Source organism: Suncus etruscus, chromosome X, assembly GCF_024139225.1.
Source record: "Suncus etruscus isolate mSunEtr1 chromosome X, mSunEtr1.pri.cur, whole genome shotgun sequence".
NCBI lineage: Eukaryota > Metazoa > Chordata > Mammalia > Eulipotyphla > Soricidae > Suncus > Suncus etruscus.
Genome location: NC_064868.1, coordinates 10,366,318 through 10,387,204, shown reverse-complemented (window position 1 = coordinate 10,387,204; position 20,887 = coordinate 10,366,318). Strand labels below are relative to the sequence as shown.

At 41.4% G+C, this 20,887-nt stretch overlaps 1 protein-coding gene across 2 annotated transcripts in view; it reads left to right on the top strand.

Annotated features, from left to right (window-relative positions):
- GRPR (gastrin releasing peptide receptor) overlaps positions 1 to 20,887 on the top strand; it is a 42,154-nt gene that overhangs the window by 17,948 nt on the left and 3,319 nt on the right. The window contains exons 2-3 of one of the 2 annotated variants that reach the window (XM_049766799.1): positions 15,748 to 16,099; positions 17,880 to 18,259. In XM_049766799.1, the coding sequence (XP_049622756.1) occupies positions 15,748 to 16,099; positions 17,880 to 18,259 (732 nt within the window). Of the gene's footprint in view, positions 1 to 15,747; positions 16,100 to 17,879; positions 18,270 to 20,887 lie in introns of those variants that run through there. The other variant, XM_049766800.1, reaches the window with a different exon arrangement.

Genomic DNA, 20,887 nt, shown 5'->3' with positions numbered 1-20,887 from the left:
GATGCTAAAAGGTATTGTTAAAATCTTGACCAGTTTACATTCTGATGGCCATTCAGTCATTCCTATGCAACAAAAACTTTTATCTGAAATAGTACTACCTTGTTTTCAAAGTGATTTTGAATCATCTCTTCCTCAGAGCTGGTAAGATTGATATCTTAGGGGGTTTTGGGGGGTTCGGGTCACACCTAGCTCTGCTCAGGGGGTTAGTCCTGGCTCTGTGTTCAGGACTAACTGCTGGCAGTGCTTGGGGAACCATATAGAATCCAGGGATTGAACTTGGTAGGTTGCTTGCAAGGTAAGTGCCCTACCTGCTGTGCTAAATTATGGTCCCCAGAAGGTTGGTATCTTTAGTTCCATTTCACAGATGAAGAAATTGGAGACATTTGAGCCTCACTAATGACAACTTGAACTCAAAAAGCCAGAGAGAAAGGACAGAGGTCTGCATTTAGCAGACTTTAGTTCAAATCCCTAGCACTGCATATGGTCTCCTGAGGAATGTCAGAACTCACCTCTGAGCACAGAACCAGGATCCCTGATAACCACTGGGTCTACCATCCCCAAACACCAAGTCAGGAGCCATATGACCTGTCGTCACTTTGTGCTCACCTTATGACCTTGGGCAAGGTATTTGGACTACTCTGTTGAACAGCCTCAGTTGGACTGCCTCTCTATTACTTCTCTGTTGGATTGTACGCACCTTGTGACCTTGTGCAAGCTGTTGGACTTCTATTGGACTGCACCAACTTCTTCAGTAAGAAATGTCTGGTAACAACAGTAATATACCCCTGTGATTGCTAGTCATAGGATTCAGAAAGAGAAGTCTGGACACATAGTGGGACCTCTGTCAAACATCTCACACATGCTATACATATTTTGGTTAAATAAAATAGAGCAGCAACAGCAGAGACGGTGGGCGTATGTGCTTATACAATAGCCTGCTGGCTCTTCTTTCTCTGTCTCTCTCTCCTGGGCTCCTTCACAACACAAGCCAAACTTTCTAGATGCTGATAGGACATCCACGAACTACAAAATTGACTCACTTTATATTAAAAAGTCTCACAAGTCTTTGTGAATATAGTGCCATTAGATTGTTAAATTAAAACTTTAAATGGTTTAATTAAAAAAAATTTTTTTGTAGTTTTTGTTTCTGGTCCATACCCACTGGTGCTCAAGGTTATTCCTTGCTCTCTGCTCAGAAATTGCTCCTGCCAGACTTGTGGGGAACATATGGGATACCAGGGACTAGACCCAGGTTAACCATGTACAAGGAAAATGCCCTATCCACTGTGCTATCGCTATGGCCCTAGATTTAAAAATTCTAATATTAAGGCAGTGTGACTTACAGAGTTATTCCATAGCTGAGTTTCAAGTGTACCCCAATGTCAACTTCCTTCTACCAATGTCCCCAGGTTCATCCCAACCCCCAGCCTGCCTCCTTGACAAGCACATTTTTAAGTTTGGGTATAGTAGTTTGGATATCCTGCTTACAGTATTATTGGCTCTGTAGTTAATATATGTATATATGATTTATATATATAATTTTTAAACTAGAATGACTCATACTAGGATGGTAGGTTTTAGCTTGACTGATTCTGACTTGGGAAGGAAAAGCTCTACAAAAACATTAATGTTTATTATTAATATGATTTTAGACTTTTGTTTTTTCCAAATAATTTGAAAGTAATTTAGAACCTGAATTTGACACTGCTATTTTTCTTTCTCTATTTCACTTGAGAGAAGTGAAACTGCCTGAGCAGGAAGAAGAATGGTTAGTTGGTGCTGCATGGCCCAGCCACAACCCTAACACTCACTGGGGTTCACTTTCAGCCCTGGCTTACCTGTGTCCTTCTGATCCAGGGCATCTCTGGCCAAGACAAGGTTTGGAACAGGCTTGGTGTCCCAGAATGAACACTGCAGGGGCAATCCTTAAAAACAAGACTTGGTTGGGGTGGGGGTGAAGAAATATTCCATCCTCCACACCTACAGATAGCACCCTGTTTCTAGAATGTTCTCAGGGATCCTTAGGTAAGTCTTTGCTCCAGTGTCATGAGTAGAAAACTTTAATGGCTTCAGTCCTATCCATGCCTCAATTCCCCATTCCTTCCCTATGCTTGGGGAAGCATAATAAGCTACTTCTGCTGCCTAACAATAGTACAGTGGGTAGGGCACTTGCCTTGCACTCAGTCGACCTGAGTTCAGTCCCTGGCATCTCATATGGGTCCTCGAACACCATAAGGAGCACATCCTGAATACAGAGCAGTGCCAGGTATGCCCCCCAAGCCAAATCAAACACAAATAACCCAAAATAAGCTACTTGCACAGAAAATCTGATTTTGAAATCTGTTGGAGCTGAAGGTCACCTTAGGGAGACAATTTATGACCAGAGTTTGTTTAACCTTCCAGTGGAGACCTGGATGATTTGCTCTGTCCTACCCTCCTCCCTATCCGCCTCCTTCTGCTCTGCATTTCTCTGTGTATTGTCTAAACCACATGGCAGAATAAGTGCAAGCTGTGCCTATGACAACTTGCAAATAGGATTTATTAATGTTCTCCAAAAGTTTGGGCTCATAAATTGATGGAAAAGTCTAACAAGTTCTCAATATATGCTCTTTTCTTTATGACGGGTTTGAGGAATGGCCTTCCGTACCGAGCCTTCTGCACCTACTGAAATGCAATTGGGTCTCTGCTTTCCTTTGTCATTTTCAACACACGCACCTACAAACTGCAGTTTTTCACCCTACTTCTACACCTTCTGACGGCTCCCATACAAGATTAGCCCTGAGCTGGGGAAGTAGATCATATTGATGAAGCCTCAAGGTCAATATTTGCCCAGTGCCTTTTGCCAAGACAGTATAACTTGACCACCTCTACATTCTTATTCTGCACCCTCCAACTGCTGTCACTCTCATCTCATCCCAGACCTGCACTTTGGAAAACAGGTCAGTGGCTTTTTCTCTAGCTTCCTTCCAACCAGTGGCTTCTAATCCTTTCTTGGTGCCCTAACTCCACAGTTTCCCAAAGCTTCTGAATTCAAAAAGTACCCTAGGAATCTTCAGGGTGCTGGTATAGAGTGAAGAGGCAGGGGACTTAGTAGAACAAATTCAAGGAAGAGCCAAATTGTTGTGTCTATCCAGAAACATACCACTCTCACCATGATTAGAGCAGGTGTGGAAAATATTCTCCTTATTTCTTTGGTGTTTTCCCCCCATAATTCCAGTGCCCCAAGGCCAAGTTGTATGGCCAACTATGGGACCCACACAAGAGGAAGTAAAGACCCTGGTGGGAAGTTGAGGGGACAGCCAGCCAGTCTCCAAAGTTGGCCATTCAAGACCCTGGGGTAAGTTACTTCACCTTAGTGTCCTTACCAATCTTCCATAGAGAACTGCAGTGATAAAAATTAATCACTGGAATGAAACAAAACAAAGTTACATAGCAAGCCTCCAGTAAGATTTAACTCATGTTGTCATTATTGTCTATAGAATCTATCTAATTAAAAATCCAGGTAGAGAATGGACTTATTCCTCCACCATTTATTACAAGAAGCAAGTTCCCAGAGAGAACTTCTAAGAAAGCCTTGGAGGGGGGTAAACATGCAGAAGCCTGTAAATATGGAGCCTTCGACCCACCAAGACCCCCTCAATTTGATGCAGACATAATCATTCCTTTACTGGAAAAACTGGGCTTTTACATCCAGGAAGGCGATTGATTTCATTGACTTCAGATTCAGGTAAACAGCAAGTGAATGATATGCTCTCTCCTGTCCAAAGTAAGGTTTGTTCCCGTTGTGTGTGCCTCAGGGAAAGAGTATGCTGGAGGAGACGTTGCAGTTTGCTTCAAGAATTTCCTCAGGAATGGCCTATATGGTCCTGTCACCTCTGTCGTAGACTCTGAAGAAGATATGAAAAGGCAAAAGAAAGTATCCTTGTCCTTCCTAATGTGCACTATGCTACTCTGTTTTGGTTCAAGATTCTAGCTCTCTGCCTCCTTACCAGGCTGAAGAAAGGTCTCAGCTTCAAACCCTAAGAAAGCTTCCCCTCACCTTCTCCCCCTCACCAATATTCTAACTAAAACCTTCTGGAAAAAAACTTCTGAGACCATGAACTCCTCAGTGAGGTTTGCCCTTTTTAGAAGAGGTACAACATGACCCAAAGAAGAGAGGAAAATGACAAACTTTCAACTAAAATTGATGCTTGCTTGACAAGGATGATGGCCAGAGAGATAGTACAATGGGTAGTGTGTTTGCCTTGCATGAGACAGATGTAGGTTCAGTTCCAGCATCCTTTTTTTTGTTTTGTTTTGTTTGTTTTTGTTTTTGTTTTTGGGCCACACCCGGCGGTGCTCAGGGGTTACTCCTGGTTGTCTGCTCAGAAATAGCTCCTGACAGGCACGGGGGACCATATGGGACACCGGGATTCGAACCAACCAACTTTGGTCCTGAATCGGCTGCTTGCAAGGCAAACACCGCTGTGCTATCTCTCCGGGCCCAGTTCCAACATCCTATATGGTTTCCTGAGCACTGCCAAGAGTACTTCCTGAGTGTAGAGTCAAGAGAAAAACCTCAGCAACATTGGTGTGTCCCCAAAACAAAAATAAAAAAAATAGAAGGGTGTGTGGGACCAGAGTGATAGTATAGTGGATTCCTTGAACCTATTAGAAGTGATCACTGGGCACAGAGCAAGGAATGATCCTTGAGCACCACTGAGTGTGCAAGAAAAACAAAACCACAAAAAGATTAGAAAAAGAAATAGAGATTAGTGATATATTGAATCTACATTGAAGCTTCCCATTTCTGGGAACCCACATCTGAGGATCCCTTATCAGACATTGGCAGCAGGAGAGGGGCCTCCCATACCCACTGAGTGGGAGAAACTATTCACCCAATACCCATCAGATAAGGGGCTAATCTCCAAAATGTACAAGGCACTGACAGAACTTTACAAGAAAAAAACATCTAATCCCATCAAAAAATGGGGAGAAGAAATGGACAGACACTTTGACAAAGAAGAAATACAAATGGCCAAAAGGCACATGAAAACATGCTCCACATCACTAATCGTCAGGGAGATGCAAATCAAAACAACTATGAGGTACCACCTCACACCACAGAGATTGGCACACATCACAAAGAATGAGAACAAGCAGTGTTGGCAGGGATGTGGAGAGAAAGGAACTCTTATCCACTGCTGGTGGGAATGCCGTTTAGTTCAACCTTTATGGAAAGCAATATGGAGATTCCTCCAAAAACTGGAAATCGAGCTCCCAAACGATCCAGCTATACCACTCCTAGGAATATACCCTAGGAACACAAAAATACAATACAAAAATCCCTTCCTTACACCTATATTCATTGCAGCACTATTTACCAGAGCAAGACTCTGGAAACAACCAAGATACCCTTCAACAGATGAATGGCTAAAGAAACTGTGGTACATATACACAATGGAATATTATGCAGCTGTCAGGAGAGATGAAGTCATGAAATTTACCTATGCATTCTTGCAATAATAATTTTCAGCCACAAAAGAGAGAAGGGCTGGAAGTTACAGCCCACCTCATGAAGCTCACCACAAAGAGTGATGAGTTTAGTTAGAGAAATAACTACATTTTGAACTATCCTAATAATGAGAATGTATGAGGGAAATAGAAAGCCTGTCTAGAGTACAGGCGGGGCTTTGGTGGGGAGGAGGGAGATTTGGGACATTGGTAATGGGAATGTTGCACTGGTGATAGTGGTGTTCTTTACATGACTGAAACCCAAACACAATCATGTATGTAATCAAGGTGTTTAAATAAAATATATTAAAAAAGGGGGTCAACATTGAACAAAACCTGCCCCTTCCCTATGCTCACAATTTTTGGAGAGCCATTCCAAGAGCAAGCTCTTTTTAATTAAACTAGCCTCCCCAAGGAAGCAGGTGGCTTAAAAACAATTCTAAATCAGAACAGAGCAAACCCAAATTCCCACAGATTGTCAATGACACTGAAATTGCAAGCCCTAAAGAACAATATACATCTAACAGAGAAGACACTCTTCATGGTCCTGGGATTGGTGCAAATCAGCACACATACAGTCACATTATACTTAAAATAAAGGGGCTGACTCTTTTTTTTATTTCTATTTTGCTGTAGTTTGTCTTTTCAAAATTCTATATTTTAGTGTATTTTTTTCTCATCAAAAATCAACACCAATTCCCTGCTTTTGTTCTCTATATGGACTGTGCATATATTTTATTTGCTGGCTTGTTTGTATTGGGCTGTTTTATTGGGCTGGACTGAGAAAAGTAAAGTGCAAACATTCTCCACCTTGCTCGCCAAGTCTTCCTAACGAATATTTCCTAAAAACAAGGACGCTGTTCTACACAATTTCATTTCCATGATCATTCCTCCTAAAATGAACACTACTTCTTTAATACCATGGATGATCCATAGCCAAGTTTATCCCACTAGCTTCCAAATATCTTTTATGACATTTGGGCAATAGCTCTTTTTCTCAGCTTTACTAAGGTATAATCAGCACCAAATATTGTATACATTTAAGTATGTGCCATGATTTGATATATGTATATACTATGTAAAAGATTACTGGACATATCGCTTTAATCTTTAAATTACAATGAAGTACCTCGATACTCCTAAAAAAATGTTGACTGTATTGATACATCAAACCAGTTGTCTTGTGAATCTGCCAGAATTGAATTTCTCTGATTGTTATAGTTTCATAGAGATTTTCTTGGCAAGGACACCAATGTTGTAATTCCTCCCTGTTGCAGTGTACCAGAAGGCATATTACTGAGATCATCCCACAATTGAATATGCTATGATTAATCAGGATCATGTTACGTACTTCATGAGTCTTGGACTTTCAGGCCTCTATGAATCCCTTTCACATTAAAAAATATGAACAATTATATGTTATAACAGATATGAAAAGATGACTTATATTCATTTTTTCTGATTTTAAAAGAATTAAAGGTATCGTGGCACTCAGGCCTAGTGGAGAGTTTTGCCTTGGATTTGCCCACTTTACTGAAGGGGACTTCAATACTTTCCTCATCCCTTTGCATGTATTTTGTATGTCATGGAGGACTCTTCAAGACTGGATTATGAATATCCTGTTCTCCTAAAACCTGTCCTTCAACATTTTATCATTTTTGCTTGAATAAGTTGTCATATCAATGGTCTCAATAATTATCTTCTGTTCAGGGATGAAAATGTTGAGGAGCAAAGGGTTTTTGACTTGTCCAAGACCAAAAAAACACTCTTAGAGGCACTGGAGAGATAGCACAGTGGTAGGGTGTTTGCCTTGCATACAGCCAATCCAGGACAGACCGTGGTTCAAGTCCCAGGATCTTATATGGTTCCCTAAGCCTGTCAGGAGTGATTTCTGAGTGCAGAGCCAGGAGTAAACCCTGAGTACAGCTGGGTGTGGCCAAAAAGCAAAAACAACAATACCAACAACAACAAAAACACCCTTAGAAATATCTTTGTAGTAATCCTTGAGCACAGAGCCAGGATTTAAGCAATTTAGCTCTGAAAAGCACCAGATATGGCTCAAGACCAAAGGAAAACAAAAAAATTAACCATGGGGCTAGAGAGATAGTATAGAGGGTAGGGTGTTTGCTTTGTATACTGCCAACCTGGCATCCCAAACAGCCTCCTGAGCACCACCATGAGTGATCCTTGAACACAGAGCAAGGAGTAAGCCCTGTGTGTGCCCATCCCCCCTGCCAAATCAACAATAATAAAAAGGAAATATTTCTGTACTTTGGAGTCCATATTTGAGCCAAGAGGAAATTGGAGCATATTAGAACGATATGAAAAGGAACACTGACATTTCTTAGCCTGGACAGAATAGACAGGGATGACTTTAAGCTGTTTCATACTTAGATATAATGGTTGGATGAATACCAAGGACCAGCAAGTTTTCCATTTGCCAAGTAATAGCTCAGAGGGAGATAAGATTCCATTGCTCTGGATTATAGTCATTTTACAACTCAGCCTTACATTTCTTTAGAAAGATTCTTGGTGTTATTCTCAGAAGAAAATAAGTCCATATTTGATAGTACCATCACTTGTATAAGATATTTACAGTCTAATATAAACGTAATATGTCAGTCATCCTAGAGACAACTTAGTTACTTTTAATTTTTCATTACTTCATTTAAGTAGTATAGCTACAAAATTGTTCATGATTTTTGTCAATGTACAGAGTTGACTGTATACCACCCTTCGCCAGTACACTTTTCCTCCCACCAGTGTCCCCAGGTTCCCATCTACTTCCACACCATCACATGTCTATGGGGCAAGCATTTTACTCCCCCACTCACCTTTCTCTCTCTCTCTCTCTTTCCTTTTTGACACTGTGGTTTGAAACACTATTGTTAATCAGGGGATACCATGCATATTACTTTACTCCCTTTCAGAACCCAGTTCTTGTTCAGAGTGATCATTTCCAATTATCACTGTCATTGTGGACCCTTCTCTACTCTAACTGTACACACTGCACTTTGTTGCAAGCTTCCTACCATGGATTGGTTCTTCTGGCCCTCATCTCTATTGTCTCTGGTTATAATTGTCCTACTCTCCTTTATTTTTTTCTTATATTCCACAGATGATTGACATTTTTATAGAGATAACTTAGTATCTTTGGTTTTCTCTTCCCTTTAATCCTCTTCATAGTGTTTTTATTGAAGTTTAAAGATATTGTGTAGTGGAAGTTCTTGGGTACTTTGGTGGCAGAGATGGTGTAATAGCATATTTGAGGGGTGGGAGTCTGTACTCACATCACAAATATAGTGTTGCCAACAAGCATTGCCTCAAAACTTATTTTTCAAGGAATCAAATTAAGATATTATTATTCAACAATTTCTGCCAACTTCAGTGGGGAATCATGGGGGAAAAATGAGCTGAAATTCTAGGTCCTTAAAAGTAAGCAAATTGCCCATAGTTGAATAAATGGCATACCTTTTCATGGATAGTTTCCCATCTCTAGGGTAATCAGCAACTTCCATTTGGGAAGAATCTTCCCAACACAAGAAACTTACTACAGAAAATATTTTTTACCTTTCCAGTGTTTCCTTAAGAAAAATTAAGTATAGATGTTTTCTGAAGTGGAAAGCATTTGTCTTGAGCCCTATTATCAGAGAAGTGAATTTATTTGTCTGTGGAATCATGTTTCTCACTGACTGTGTAAAAGTGAATCTGGAAAAAGGGACACATCTGGAAGACAAATAGTATTAATCATTTAACAGAATATCTGTCTGAACCCCTACTTTGAAATATCAGTATGCAGAGTACCTGAAGCATTTTAGTGACACCAAAATGAGAAAGAAGAAAAGAAGTAGGCTTCTAAGCAAAAGAAACTTAAGAAAGCTAGCAAATAATTCAAGAGACTGCATAGTAAGGCTAGAATTTTAAGTCTATAAACCTGTCATAAAAATCAGATAGGTTAGGGCTGGGAGAATGGCTCAGTAGTAGAATGTATACATTTATGAGGCTCCTGAGTCCAATCTGTGGTGTGCCTGCATACACACACATACACACACACACACACACACACACACACACACTTTAAACAGGTTAGGAGAAAGAATGAGAAGCATGAAGGGCTAGATTAGCCAGCAAAAGTACAAGCTGAAATTTGGGAGGATAAGATTCAAATGAATGGAGACAGTGGCATGGGGCATAAAATAAAGAAGGAAGCAAGAAAGTCCTGGAGAATTTGGGAATGCACAAAGAGAACTGTTGATGAGAACAATTGACAGTGTTTTCTTTTTTTGAAAGTAGCAAGTGGGGAATAATTTATGAAGATGATCCTAGGGAAAGTTCTGATGATAATTTTACATGTTTATCATATCTAATTGTTCTACCTCAAATTCTTTCATTGGCAAAGAACAGAAGTCATTCAAAATAACTCAAGTGCAAAGGGAACTGAATTATTTCAAACCGATGATAAGAAATCATATGCATATTCAAAAGTAGTTCTTGGGACAGAAATCAAGGACCCTCTGTGACTTGGGGCCACATCATCTGATTGTCTTCTGTTAATCAGCCTCATTCTTTCTTGCTCTTAATCTATTCACTCTGTTTATTCATCTTGCACATGATTCCAATATGGCTACCCTGATGCCTTCCCTGGGAACAGGGCAACATACTTTATTTTTAGCATTTTTCCTTGACAATATCCTGTTAAATTTTAGTGTAAACGATTTAGACAAAGACTCTGTAGTAGCTCATCAGATACTCATTGTCTAGTTTAGACTGCTTATCCACAGAAGTTTAATCAGCGGTACTACTCAAGAAACAGCCAATGGTATCTCTCTATACTGGGAGTTCAAGCAGAGCAAATAGCTATGTTCCATGCCTTTTAGAATCATTAGATTTTCAGGGGATATTTGTTTTTGTACATACTTGGGATGGGCTGATTGTTCTACTTCTACAATTATCTATGTCAAAATTTCTCTGACAAAAAGCTGTAGTAATCTGAAGAGGTGATTTTCAATTACACATTAACTCATTTGCTTCTGAAAGTATTTGAACTTCAATTTCTTACCTGAATGAAGATAATAGTATCTACCTGATGGAGTTTTCTAGAACAAAGAAGAGATGTATTGATTAATCTGAAAAAAAAAGAAGAGATAATAAATGTGTTATTCAGCATAACATGAAGCAAAAGTGTAGTAAATAATATAGCTTTCATTCTTTATTATTTTATGAATAATACATGCATAAAGTTGTTTGCAATATGTTTACTTACCTTTTTAAAATGTTATTTATTATATGGTCAGTGTAAAATTACAAGGTTGTTCATGATTGGGTTTCAGGTATAGTGTTTCAACACCGATCCCTTCATCAGTGTCTACTTCTCTCGACCAATGCCCCCCCATTCCCATTTGCTTCCTACCAGTCTGTTTTTACAAGAGGAATATTTTTTATTATTTTATTTAAACACTGTGGCTACAAGGTTGTTCACAATGCCATTGGTTTTTTTCCACAGATAGAGAACTGTTCATGATTACGTTTCAGCCATACAATGTACAACACTTTACACAGTACACATTTCCCATCACTAATGTCCTCAGTTTCTCTCCTGCCCATTCCACTGCCTACCTCTGGGGCAGACATTTTTCTTTCTTTCTCTGTCACACTTTCCTTTTTATTCCTTTTAGACGCTGTGCTTTGCAATATTTTACTGAGAGGTAAAATATAGCACTTTTATCTCCTTTCAGCACCCATTTATTGTCCAGAGTTATCATTTCAAACTCTCATTGTCATGGTGGTCCCTTCCCTACCTGACGTGCACTCCTCCACTATTTGTAGCAAGCTTCCTACCATGGACTGGTCCTCTTGGTCCTTGCCCTATTGGCACTGGATATTATTACAATACAATGTTTTTTAATATATCTCACACATGAGTGAGTTCATTTTATGTCTATCCCTCTCCCTTCAACTTATTTCACTCAGCATAACATTCTCCATATCCATTCATGTGTACACAAATTTCATAACTTCATTTTTCCTGATAGCAGCAAGAGGAAAATTTTAAATATGTAAAAATTTACACTGAAGTTTGCAGTGCAGTTGCTGATTGATAGGGTTTCATGCATAACACTTTTCAGCACAACTTCCTTCTCTTGCTTGAATGCTTTCTTTCACCAAAGCATTTCCCACCTACCCCCACCATGTCCTAGCCTCCAAACCCCTCAAGGGACTTATTTCCTACTGAATACCAGTTCTCGTGTTCTATTTTTCCATTGTCTTGGGTATTTATTATTCCACCATGATGTTTCTTTATATCCCACATATGAGAGAGATCATTCTGTGTTGGACTCTCTCTCTCTCTCTCTCTCTGATTCACTTCACTCAGCATGATCTTCTCCAGGTTCCTCCATATAGCAGAATATTGCATGACTATCTTTTCTTATGGCTGCATAATATTCCATTATGTAGATGTACCATCATTTCTTTATCCGGCCATCTATTCCTAGACACCTGGGATATTTCCAGATTTTAGCTACTGTGAATAGTGCTACAGGAAACATAGGAGTGTAAAACTCTTCTCTCCATTCTGTTTTTGGGGCTCCTGGGGTATATTTCAAGAAGTGGAATTGCTGGGTCAAATGGAAAGCCTCTTTTTTTGCCATAAATTTGCTGAAAAATAGGGCTGTTGTTATTCCAGTACACATTTCCAGTTAAGGACTTGGATGGCACATTTCCTGACAACCTATGAATAGGTATAGAGACATCAGTAGAATTTGGGACCCGGAGAGATAGCACAGCGGCGTTTGCCTTGCAAGCAGCCGATCCAGGACCAAAGGTGGTTGGTTCGAACCCCGGTGTCCCATATGGTCCCCCGTGCATGACAGGAGCTATTTCTGAGCAGATAGCCAGGAGTAACCCCTGAGCACCACCGGGTGTGGCCCAAAAACCAAAAAAAAAAGAGAGAGACATCAATAGAATTAGAGTCAAATGATTTTTCTGCCAAAGATATACAAATAATGTTTTGTTTTAAAAGTTACACGCTGAGGGCCGGGCGGTGGCGCTAGAGGTAAGGTGCCTGCCTTGCCTGCGCTAGCCTTGGACGGACCACGGTTCGATCCCCCAGCGTCCCATATGGTCCCCCAAGCCAGGAGCAACTGCTGAGCGCATAGCCAGGAGTAACCCCTGAGCGTCAAAGGGTGTGGCCCAAAAAACAAAAAACAAAACAAAAAAAAAAAGTTACACGCTGAGAGGCAGGAGAGATAGCATGGAGGTAAGGTGTTTGCCTACATTCACAAGGATGGTGGTTCAAATCCTGGCATCCCATATGGTCCCTTGAGCCTGCCAGAAGCGGTTTCTGAACATAGAGCCAAGAGTAACCCCTGAGCGCTGCTGGGTGTGACCTAATACCCCCCCAAATAAAAGTTACATGCTGAAATAACAGCTCCTAGTTTCTATGTCTAGTTTCATTTGTCTCAAAAAATACAAGACTCCCAAGAGAGAAGGTGGCAAGGTGTTCAGTCCAGTTTCTGAGAAATATATCAACCACCCTCACTTTGGAGCATCTAATGATATTTATGTCTAGTATTTTCTAGGAAATGCAGATAGAATTCCTAATTATGACCACATCTCTAATCCATTTGTGAAAGTCAGAAGCATCTTTGGCTACAGAGGCTCATATAAGGATTATTATTATTTGTTGTTGTTGTTATTTGTTTTGGGGCCACACCTTGCTGTGCTCAGGAGTTACTCCTGGCTCTGCACCCGGGAATCACTCCTATCAGGCTGAGGGAAACATATGGGATGTCAGGATTAAACCTGGTCAGCTGTGTGCAAGACAAGTGCCTACCTTTTGTTCTATCTCTAGATCTTGAGGCTCACATACTTTTGAATTAAGGTATCAGTTCCTTGTCTACTTACTAACTAGGGATTAAAAAATTTGAAATGGGAGCTGGAGAGATAGTACAGTGGATAAAGTGTTTGCCTTGCCTTGCCTTGCCTTGCGTGCAGCTAACCAGAATTCAAAATAAGAAAACAAAACCAAAAAATAAAATGACTAATTTCTAGAGAAAGTGCCAGAATAAAAGAGAATTTCCTTTAAAAATATGTGCCTTTTTGGCAATTGCTCAAAGTGAACTAGATAATATATGGATGGTAAGGAAAATACCAGTACACCTGTGTTCTGGTGTGCTGGGAATTAGAAATGTACAGTAAATAATAATGTCCTCTAGTTTAGGAACATAAGACTGATGACACTAAAAATAGTTGTGTCTATAGACGCTAAAGCCATTTGGAAAATGTGATGCAGGTACACATGTTCACATGTACATATACACAAATAGCGTTTTTGTTTTGGTTTTAAATAATATCTTTATTTAAGAACCATTGCTGTGTCAAGTTTACAAACCACGATTACATACAAGTTTGTAGTTGGATTTCCATTATAAAAAAGGATACCTCCCTCTACCAGTGCAATATTCCCACCACCAATGCCCTCCCATCTCCTTCCTCTCCTACCCCTTGCCTGTACTCTAGACAGGATTTCTATTTTTCTCACTCGTTACCATTGTCATGATAGTTGTTAATATAGTTATTTCTCTAACTACACTCACTACTCTTTGTGGGAAGCTTCATATCATGGGCCTGTGCTTCCAGCCCTCATACCTATTATCTATGGGTATTATTACAATAATGTCTTTTGTTTTTCTTTAATCCCACAGATGAGAGATAGCACAGTGGCGTTTGCCTTGCAAGCAGCCGATCCAGGACCTAAGGTGGTTGGTTCGAATCCCGGTGTCCCATATGGTCCCCCGTGTCTGCCAGGAGCTATTTTTGAGCAGACAGCCAGGAGTAACCCCTGAGCACCGCCAGGTGTGGCCCAAAAACCAAAAAAAATAATAGAAAAAGAAAAAGAAAAAAAAAAAGAAAAAAGAAGGACATGCTCTTTGGCCACTAGAGAGACTCATCTCTGGGGATGCTCTCAGGCCATTACATTCCTGGTTTAGTGAGACCAGGATTACATGGGGTCAAAATACAAGGGGGGACACTTCTCATGAAAATAGGTGTGTTGCTCACAGTGCTAAGCATTGACTGGGGATCTGGGGGAGATAATGGGGTCCCCTATTCAGGACTTCTTTGCAGAAAACTCACTCTCTACCGGTGGGTGATATCATTGATAGCCTTTAGCTGTTACTTTCTTTAGGGCCCACGTCAGCTTTCAAGCTCTCCTCATGCTCTTTTTGGGAACTGGGAGGTATTCTGTGCAGGAACTGAACCAGATAGTAAACGGTCACACTCTTTAAGGGGTAACCTGAGTCAATGACTAAGCAATGTGTTGCTACAATGGTCCTGTTGGACTCCTGCTGAGTGATTTTCACTCCTGAACTTTCCATTGGGTTCATTCAGGTTACCAGTTATCTGAATTTGCTAGGACTGAAAGATTTCTTAGGAATTTAGCTTTTCAGTGAGAAAACTTGCTGATTCTTCTGAAACAAACTAGCGGGGTTGGGCACTTTGGCTGATATAGACACTGTCACATCTGTACGGTATCTGACCAAACCTGCTCCCCAACATGCTTGCTCCTTTTTTTCCTTTCATAGATATTACTCCTCATTTAACCTGTTGTCCTTCAAACTAAATTCTCATTGTCTGTTTCCCAAAGCACTTAACCTAACGCAGAGGTACCTCTATCCAGTATCGAAGCATGGATGGACCAAAAATCCACCAAAAATAGGAGTCCGGGGGAGAGAGAAGGGGCAGGCATTCATCCGAATAATAACAGTGCTCCTATGTACAACTTTTATAGCCTTTGAAAATGGAAGATAGTTGATAAAGTAGCAAATAGTTCCTGCCTAAAGTCAATGATGAAAAATTATATGAGTACTTGTAATGAAGGTTTTGCAACATTCTTGTTCCAGATCCTTGTTCAAACATGGTTTATTATTACTTCCTAAGATTTGAACAGAAAAAAATGAAAATTGCTTCTGTAGTTTTGATAAGTCTTCAAATAGAGAGAAAAAAGTGTGGGCAAACTGTTACTGGAGAAAGGCAAAGACAGCCATTAGAGCCAGAACTAGGAGAAGTGAGATGCTTGGGTAAAAAAATTTAAGGAGGCACTCACTGTCAGGAATATATGAGTGGGGAATAAGCACTTGCATGAACCTGAGAGTGAGCACTTCCTTAATCCTACACCAAGGAGCTCACCCCATACAAGGTCTGCTTCTGGCATCACTAATCCAAATAACTAACACAGCCTCTTTCCCGCCACAGATACAAAGCCATTGTCCGGCCCATGGACATCCAGGCCTCTCATGCTCTAATGAAGATCTGCCTCAAGGCTGCCTTGATCTGGATCATCTCCATGCTTTTGGCTATCCCAGAGGCAGTGTTCTCTGACCTACATCCCTTCCATGAAGAAAGCACGAACCAGACCTTCATCAGCTGTGCCCCATACCCACACTCCAATGATCTGCACCCAAAGATCCACTCTATGGCTTCCTTCTTAGTCTTCTACATCATCCCACTGTCAATCATCTCTGTCTACTACTACTTCATTGCCAAAAATCTGATCCAGAGTGCTTACAATCTGCCCGTGGAAGGCAATATACACATTAAGAAGCAGGTAGGTTTTTAGGATGTTGCATTGCTTTCTAGGGGATTTGGGCCCTTGTGTTCTACTTACGATCTACTTACAAGTCTTTAGGTGTCCACACCACCTGATTCTGCAAATAGATGACAGGGAAAATGGAAATTTCTAGTTGCAGAAGTATGGGAGATTGGGAGTTTTGCAGAATACTGTGCACTTGTTCTTGGGAAAGAGGCAGTGGTATCAAACAGTGTTCCAGGGTCTGGAGGTGACACTCAGGCCTGACAGTCCACTATTTGGTGACAAGGGACAGTGCAGTACTATGGGTGACCAGGGGAGGGGGAAATGTGGTGCTGGGGATCAAACTCAGAGCCTCATGCATGCCTTTATGGTCCTTTGAGCAATCTTCTCAGCCCTCTAAATCATGTACTCTAAAGAGGATAAGACCTTAGATGGGGAGAGAGTGAAAACCTAAAAGATTTTCAGTGTGATTTTTTAAAGAAAAATGTCTAGCAAAGGGGTGATGGTGGTAGTGATGGTGGTGGTGGTGGTGGTGGTGGTGGTGGTGGTGGTGGTGGTGGTGGTGGTGGTGGTGGTGGTGTGTGTGTGTGTGTGTTTTAAAGATAAAATATTGAAGAACTGGAAAGATAGTTCACTGCTTACAGAGTTTGCTTTATACATATCTGATCCAAGTTTAATCCTCAGCATTCCACCTAGAATTTCAGACACAGCCAAAAGTAATTCCTGTGCAGAGGATGGAATATCCTCTGAGCTAAAAATCCCAAACCAAATAAATAAACTGTTGACACTCAGGAGGCTGTGATTTATTTAAAACCAATTACACCATCAGAGTAGAAAGACATAACACCAAGAACAGGAAAACAAGACTGGCTGAAGACAAAAAAGTTATTCTATTATGATGGGCTCACATTGACTTGAATTCAGATCCTTACATCTTGGAAATTCCATTTTTTATCCCTGGCCTAGAGTATGAACCCCTTTAAAAGAGAAAGTATGTGTGCCCCCAGTCTTCCCACCCAAATGCAGGATTCCCTCCATACGCCTTAGATTCTGTCCCATCTCCTGTAAGATCCATCATTTCATCCATCTCTTTCCAGAGATAAGCAGAATGATACCATCCATTTCAGTGGAGGGCCCAGTCCCTATGAGGTGCCCCCTTTAATAGACCTCAGTGAGTGCGAGAAGACAGTTCCCAGTAATATGGTTTCAGAGATGAAAATACTTCTCTGTGGTGAATGTCACTGGGACCCTAGTTGTTTCATGAGATCGTTCATTGGTCCTGCTATGGTACCCTAGTGTGGGAGAATCCCGCTTTATCAGAGACTCTGGGTTTCTAGAGAAATAACTTGAATTAAGAAAAAATGACCAGAAGTTGTCTTGGTTTGGTCAATGGGGAAGAGCCAATGTGGCTCTTTTTAAAAATATTTTTAGTTTTTAGCAACAGAAGGAATAATACCATTTTAACTGAGGAGCAGAGAAAGACACGAGATTTTATAGCTATTAAAGCACACCAATGCACCCCTGAAAGGGGGCACCTCTGAAATTGTTTTGTGCAGTACATCCATTCTATCATGTGATAAGCAGTGTTCTGGCCTCGTTCATTTCTGTGTTCCTGACTATTCTTGTCCCTTTTCTCATTTCCCTTCTCATTTCCTGGCTTCCCTCCTGTATTCTCTTTTCTCTGACTTTCAGATCTGGTTTCTTTCCTTCTTTCTGCCTTTTCTTGGAATCTTTGGCCTTATGAAACCTGCTCTCCCGCTTCTTGATTTGTCCCTCTGTGTGTGACTCTCCTTAGATTGAATCCCGGAAGCGCTTGGCCAAGACCGTGCTGGTGTTTGTGGCTCTCTTCGCTGTCTGCTGGCTCCCCAACCATGTCATCTACCTGTACCGCTCCTACCACTACTCAGAGGTGGACACCTCCATGCTCCACTTTGTCTCCAGCATCTGTGCCCGCCTCCTGGCCTTCACCAATTCCTGTGTGAATCCTTTTGCCCTCTACCTACTGAGCAAGACTTTCAGGAAACAGTTCAACACTCAGCTCCTCTGTTGCCGGCCTGGCCTGCTGGGTCGCTCCCAAAGCACCGGCAGAAGTACCACGTGCATGACCTCCTTCAAGACGACGCATCCCTCCATGGCCACCTTCAGCCTCATCAATGGAAACATCTGTCATGAGGGGTATGTCTAGATGTCCCTTGACCCTGTGCCCATGTGAATCCCATCTTTCTTTTTCGCTTTATGTCTGGTAAATAGCCCTCACTATGCTGTCTCTGTCCCCTCCAAACACCCTTTGAAGGTTTGCGGTGGTATCCTTGCTTTGAGTTGAAAATTCCACTAGAGTCCACATTCCACTGCAACTTGTTTTTTTTGTTTGTTTGTTTGTTTGTTTTTCGGGCCACACCCGTTTGATGCTCAGGTGTTACTCCTGGCTAAGCGCTCAGAAATTGCCCCTGGCTTGGGGGGACCATATGGGATTCTGGGGAATCAAACAGAGGTCCTTCCTTGGCTAGCGCTTACAAGGCAGACACCTTATCTCTAGCGCCACCTCGCCGGCCCTCCCACTGCAATTTGTGAATGCTGCATCTGCTATTAACCAAACTCATCACATTTTTGGAAAAGAAAATGAAATCAGAAAATCGTTATTCTAAGCCACCAATCTCAATGCACAGGGGTAACCAGTCAAGTTCTAGAAACTCCATGCTGAATGAGATTTTAATAACCAAAACGGTGTAAGACAATCCCTCTATGCAAGGTGTCACCTTGTTATTTCTTTTTTTTTTGGGCCACACCCGTTTGACGCTCAAGGGTTACTCCTGGCTATGTGCTCAGAAATCGCCCCTGGCTTGGGGGGACCATATGGGACGCCGGGGCATCGAACCGCCGCGGTCCTTCCTTGGCTAGCGCTTGCAAGGCAGACACCTTACCTCCAGCGCCACCTACCCGGCCCCAACCTTGTTATTTCTTTACATAGGAGTTTTTGCTTTAAACATGTGATATGTGACTAGAGAGATAGTTTAGGTGTTCAGGTATTCGCCTTGCATGAGACTGGCTTGGGTTTGATTCCCAAACCGGGGCCCTGCCAGGTTGATTCCTGAGCACGGAGTTAGCCCTGAGCACTGCTGGATACATTCCATCCCCCCAAAAAATGCGAAAATGTGGTTTGAGTCTTTAGGTAGATTTCTTTTTTTTTTTTTAGTTTTTGGTTTTTGGGCCACACCCGTTTGACGCTCAGGGATTACTCCTGGCTATGCGCTCAGAAATTGCCCCTGGCTTGGGGGGACCATATGGGACACCAGGGGATCAAACCGCGGTCCGTCCTAAGGCAGACACCTTACCTTTAGCGCCATCTTCCTGGCCCCTAGTTAGATTTCTAATCCCACACTTTTATTCATTTTATTCATTTACACTGGTAGTATGGAAAGGCAACCTTATGAAAGAGCCCCGTGTAGGAGGAGCAATCCCCAATTGCTAACATGCAAAGTCAGTTTCAAATATATGACTGAGTGAGTGTGAATTGTTTGTTAGAGATATTTTCTGAGGACATGGAAGAACGTGGGTGTCATCAGTGTAAGGCAGAACCACTACTGACTACACAACCCATTGTAGATGTGGGCTGACAGCTAGCATCCTAAGCAATGACTGAGAGAAGACAGTTCTCAGTGACATGATTTCACGGATGAAAATACTTCTCTGTGGTGAATGTCACTGGGACCCTAGTTGTTTCATGAGACCATTCATCAGTCCTGCCTAAAGATGGGACCATTCTGCTTGTCTCTGGAAAGATAATATGAACTAGAAGATAAGAACATACAAATAAGAGAGTTCAAGTTCCCCCACAGTGTCCATCCATAGCTGAAGGATGATGGGGCAGAATCTAAGGCATATGGGGGAATCCTGCATTTAGGGAGGGGGAACTATGGGGCATACATACATTTTATTTTTCATGGGAATTTTTGTGCTATTCCCTGATTAGGATCATTCATGGAACAGTTCAACTGAAGAAGAGAAGTATTTTAGGGGACAATTTGATGATAATAGCAATTGATTTCTAGGTGCATAAAAGATAGTATCACTTTTGATTTGCAGCCAAATGTTGTTTACTGAGATTTGGCTGTCATAGTCAGCTACACAGAAACAGTTAGTTTGAAATGGGGGAGAGAGATCAGATCTAAGTGTACAGAGAAGTATGTTTATATTTCACATATATTTTACCTAAATTCTGTGGGAGGAGATGGATATACTTTCTAGAAAGTTTCTGGGGTAGGAGGGGGGATGTTAGCTTTAAGAACTGATAGAGGGGCCGGAGAGATAGCATGGAGGTAGGGTATTTGCCTTATATGCAGAAGGACAGTGGTTTGAATCCCAGCATCCCGCATGGTCACCCAAGCCTGTCAGGAGTGATTTCTGAGCATAGAGCCAGGAGTAATCCCTAAGTGCTGCCGGGTGTGACCCAAAAACCAAAAACCAAAAAAAAAAAACTGATAGAAAGACAACTACAGATAAGTAGCTTCTATTTTAAAAGTGTACTATTGAAATAGAATATGTGCAGGAAAATATTGGGCTTAAATAATTTTTTCTAAGTAAAAGAGTTTGATGACTTCACTTTAATAGCTCCCAAACTGAAGTGCTTTTGTTTTATTTTTGACCAAAGCACTGGCCAGTTCTGACAGTTTGCAAACAGATTCATCCATGTTCAGATAGATTGATCCCTGAACCCCATATGGCACCCTGAGCCCTCCAGGAGTGATCCCTGAGCACAGAGCCAGGAGTAAACCCTGAGCACTACCAGGTATGGTCCCTAAACAA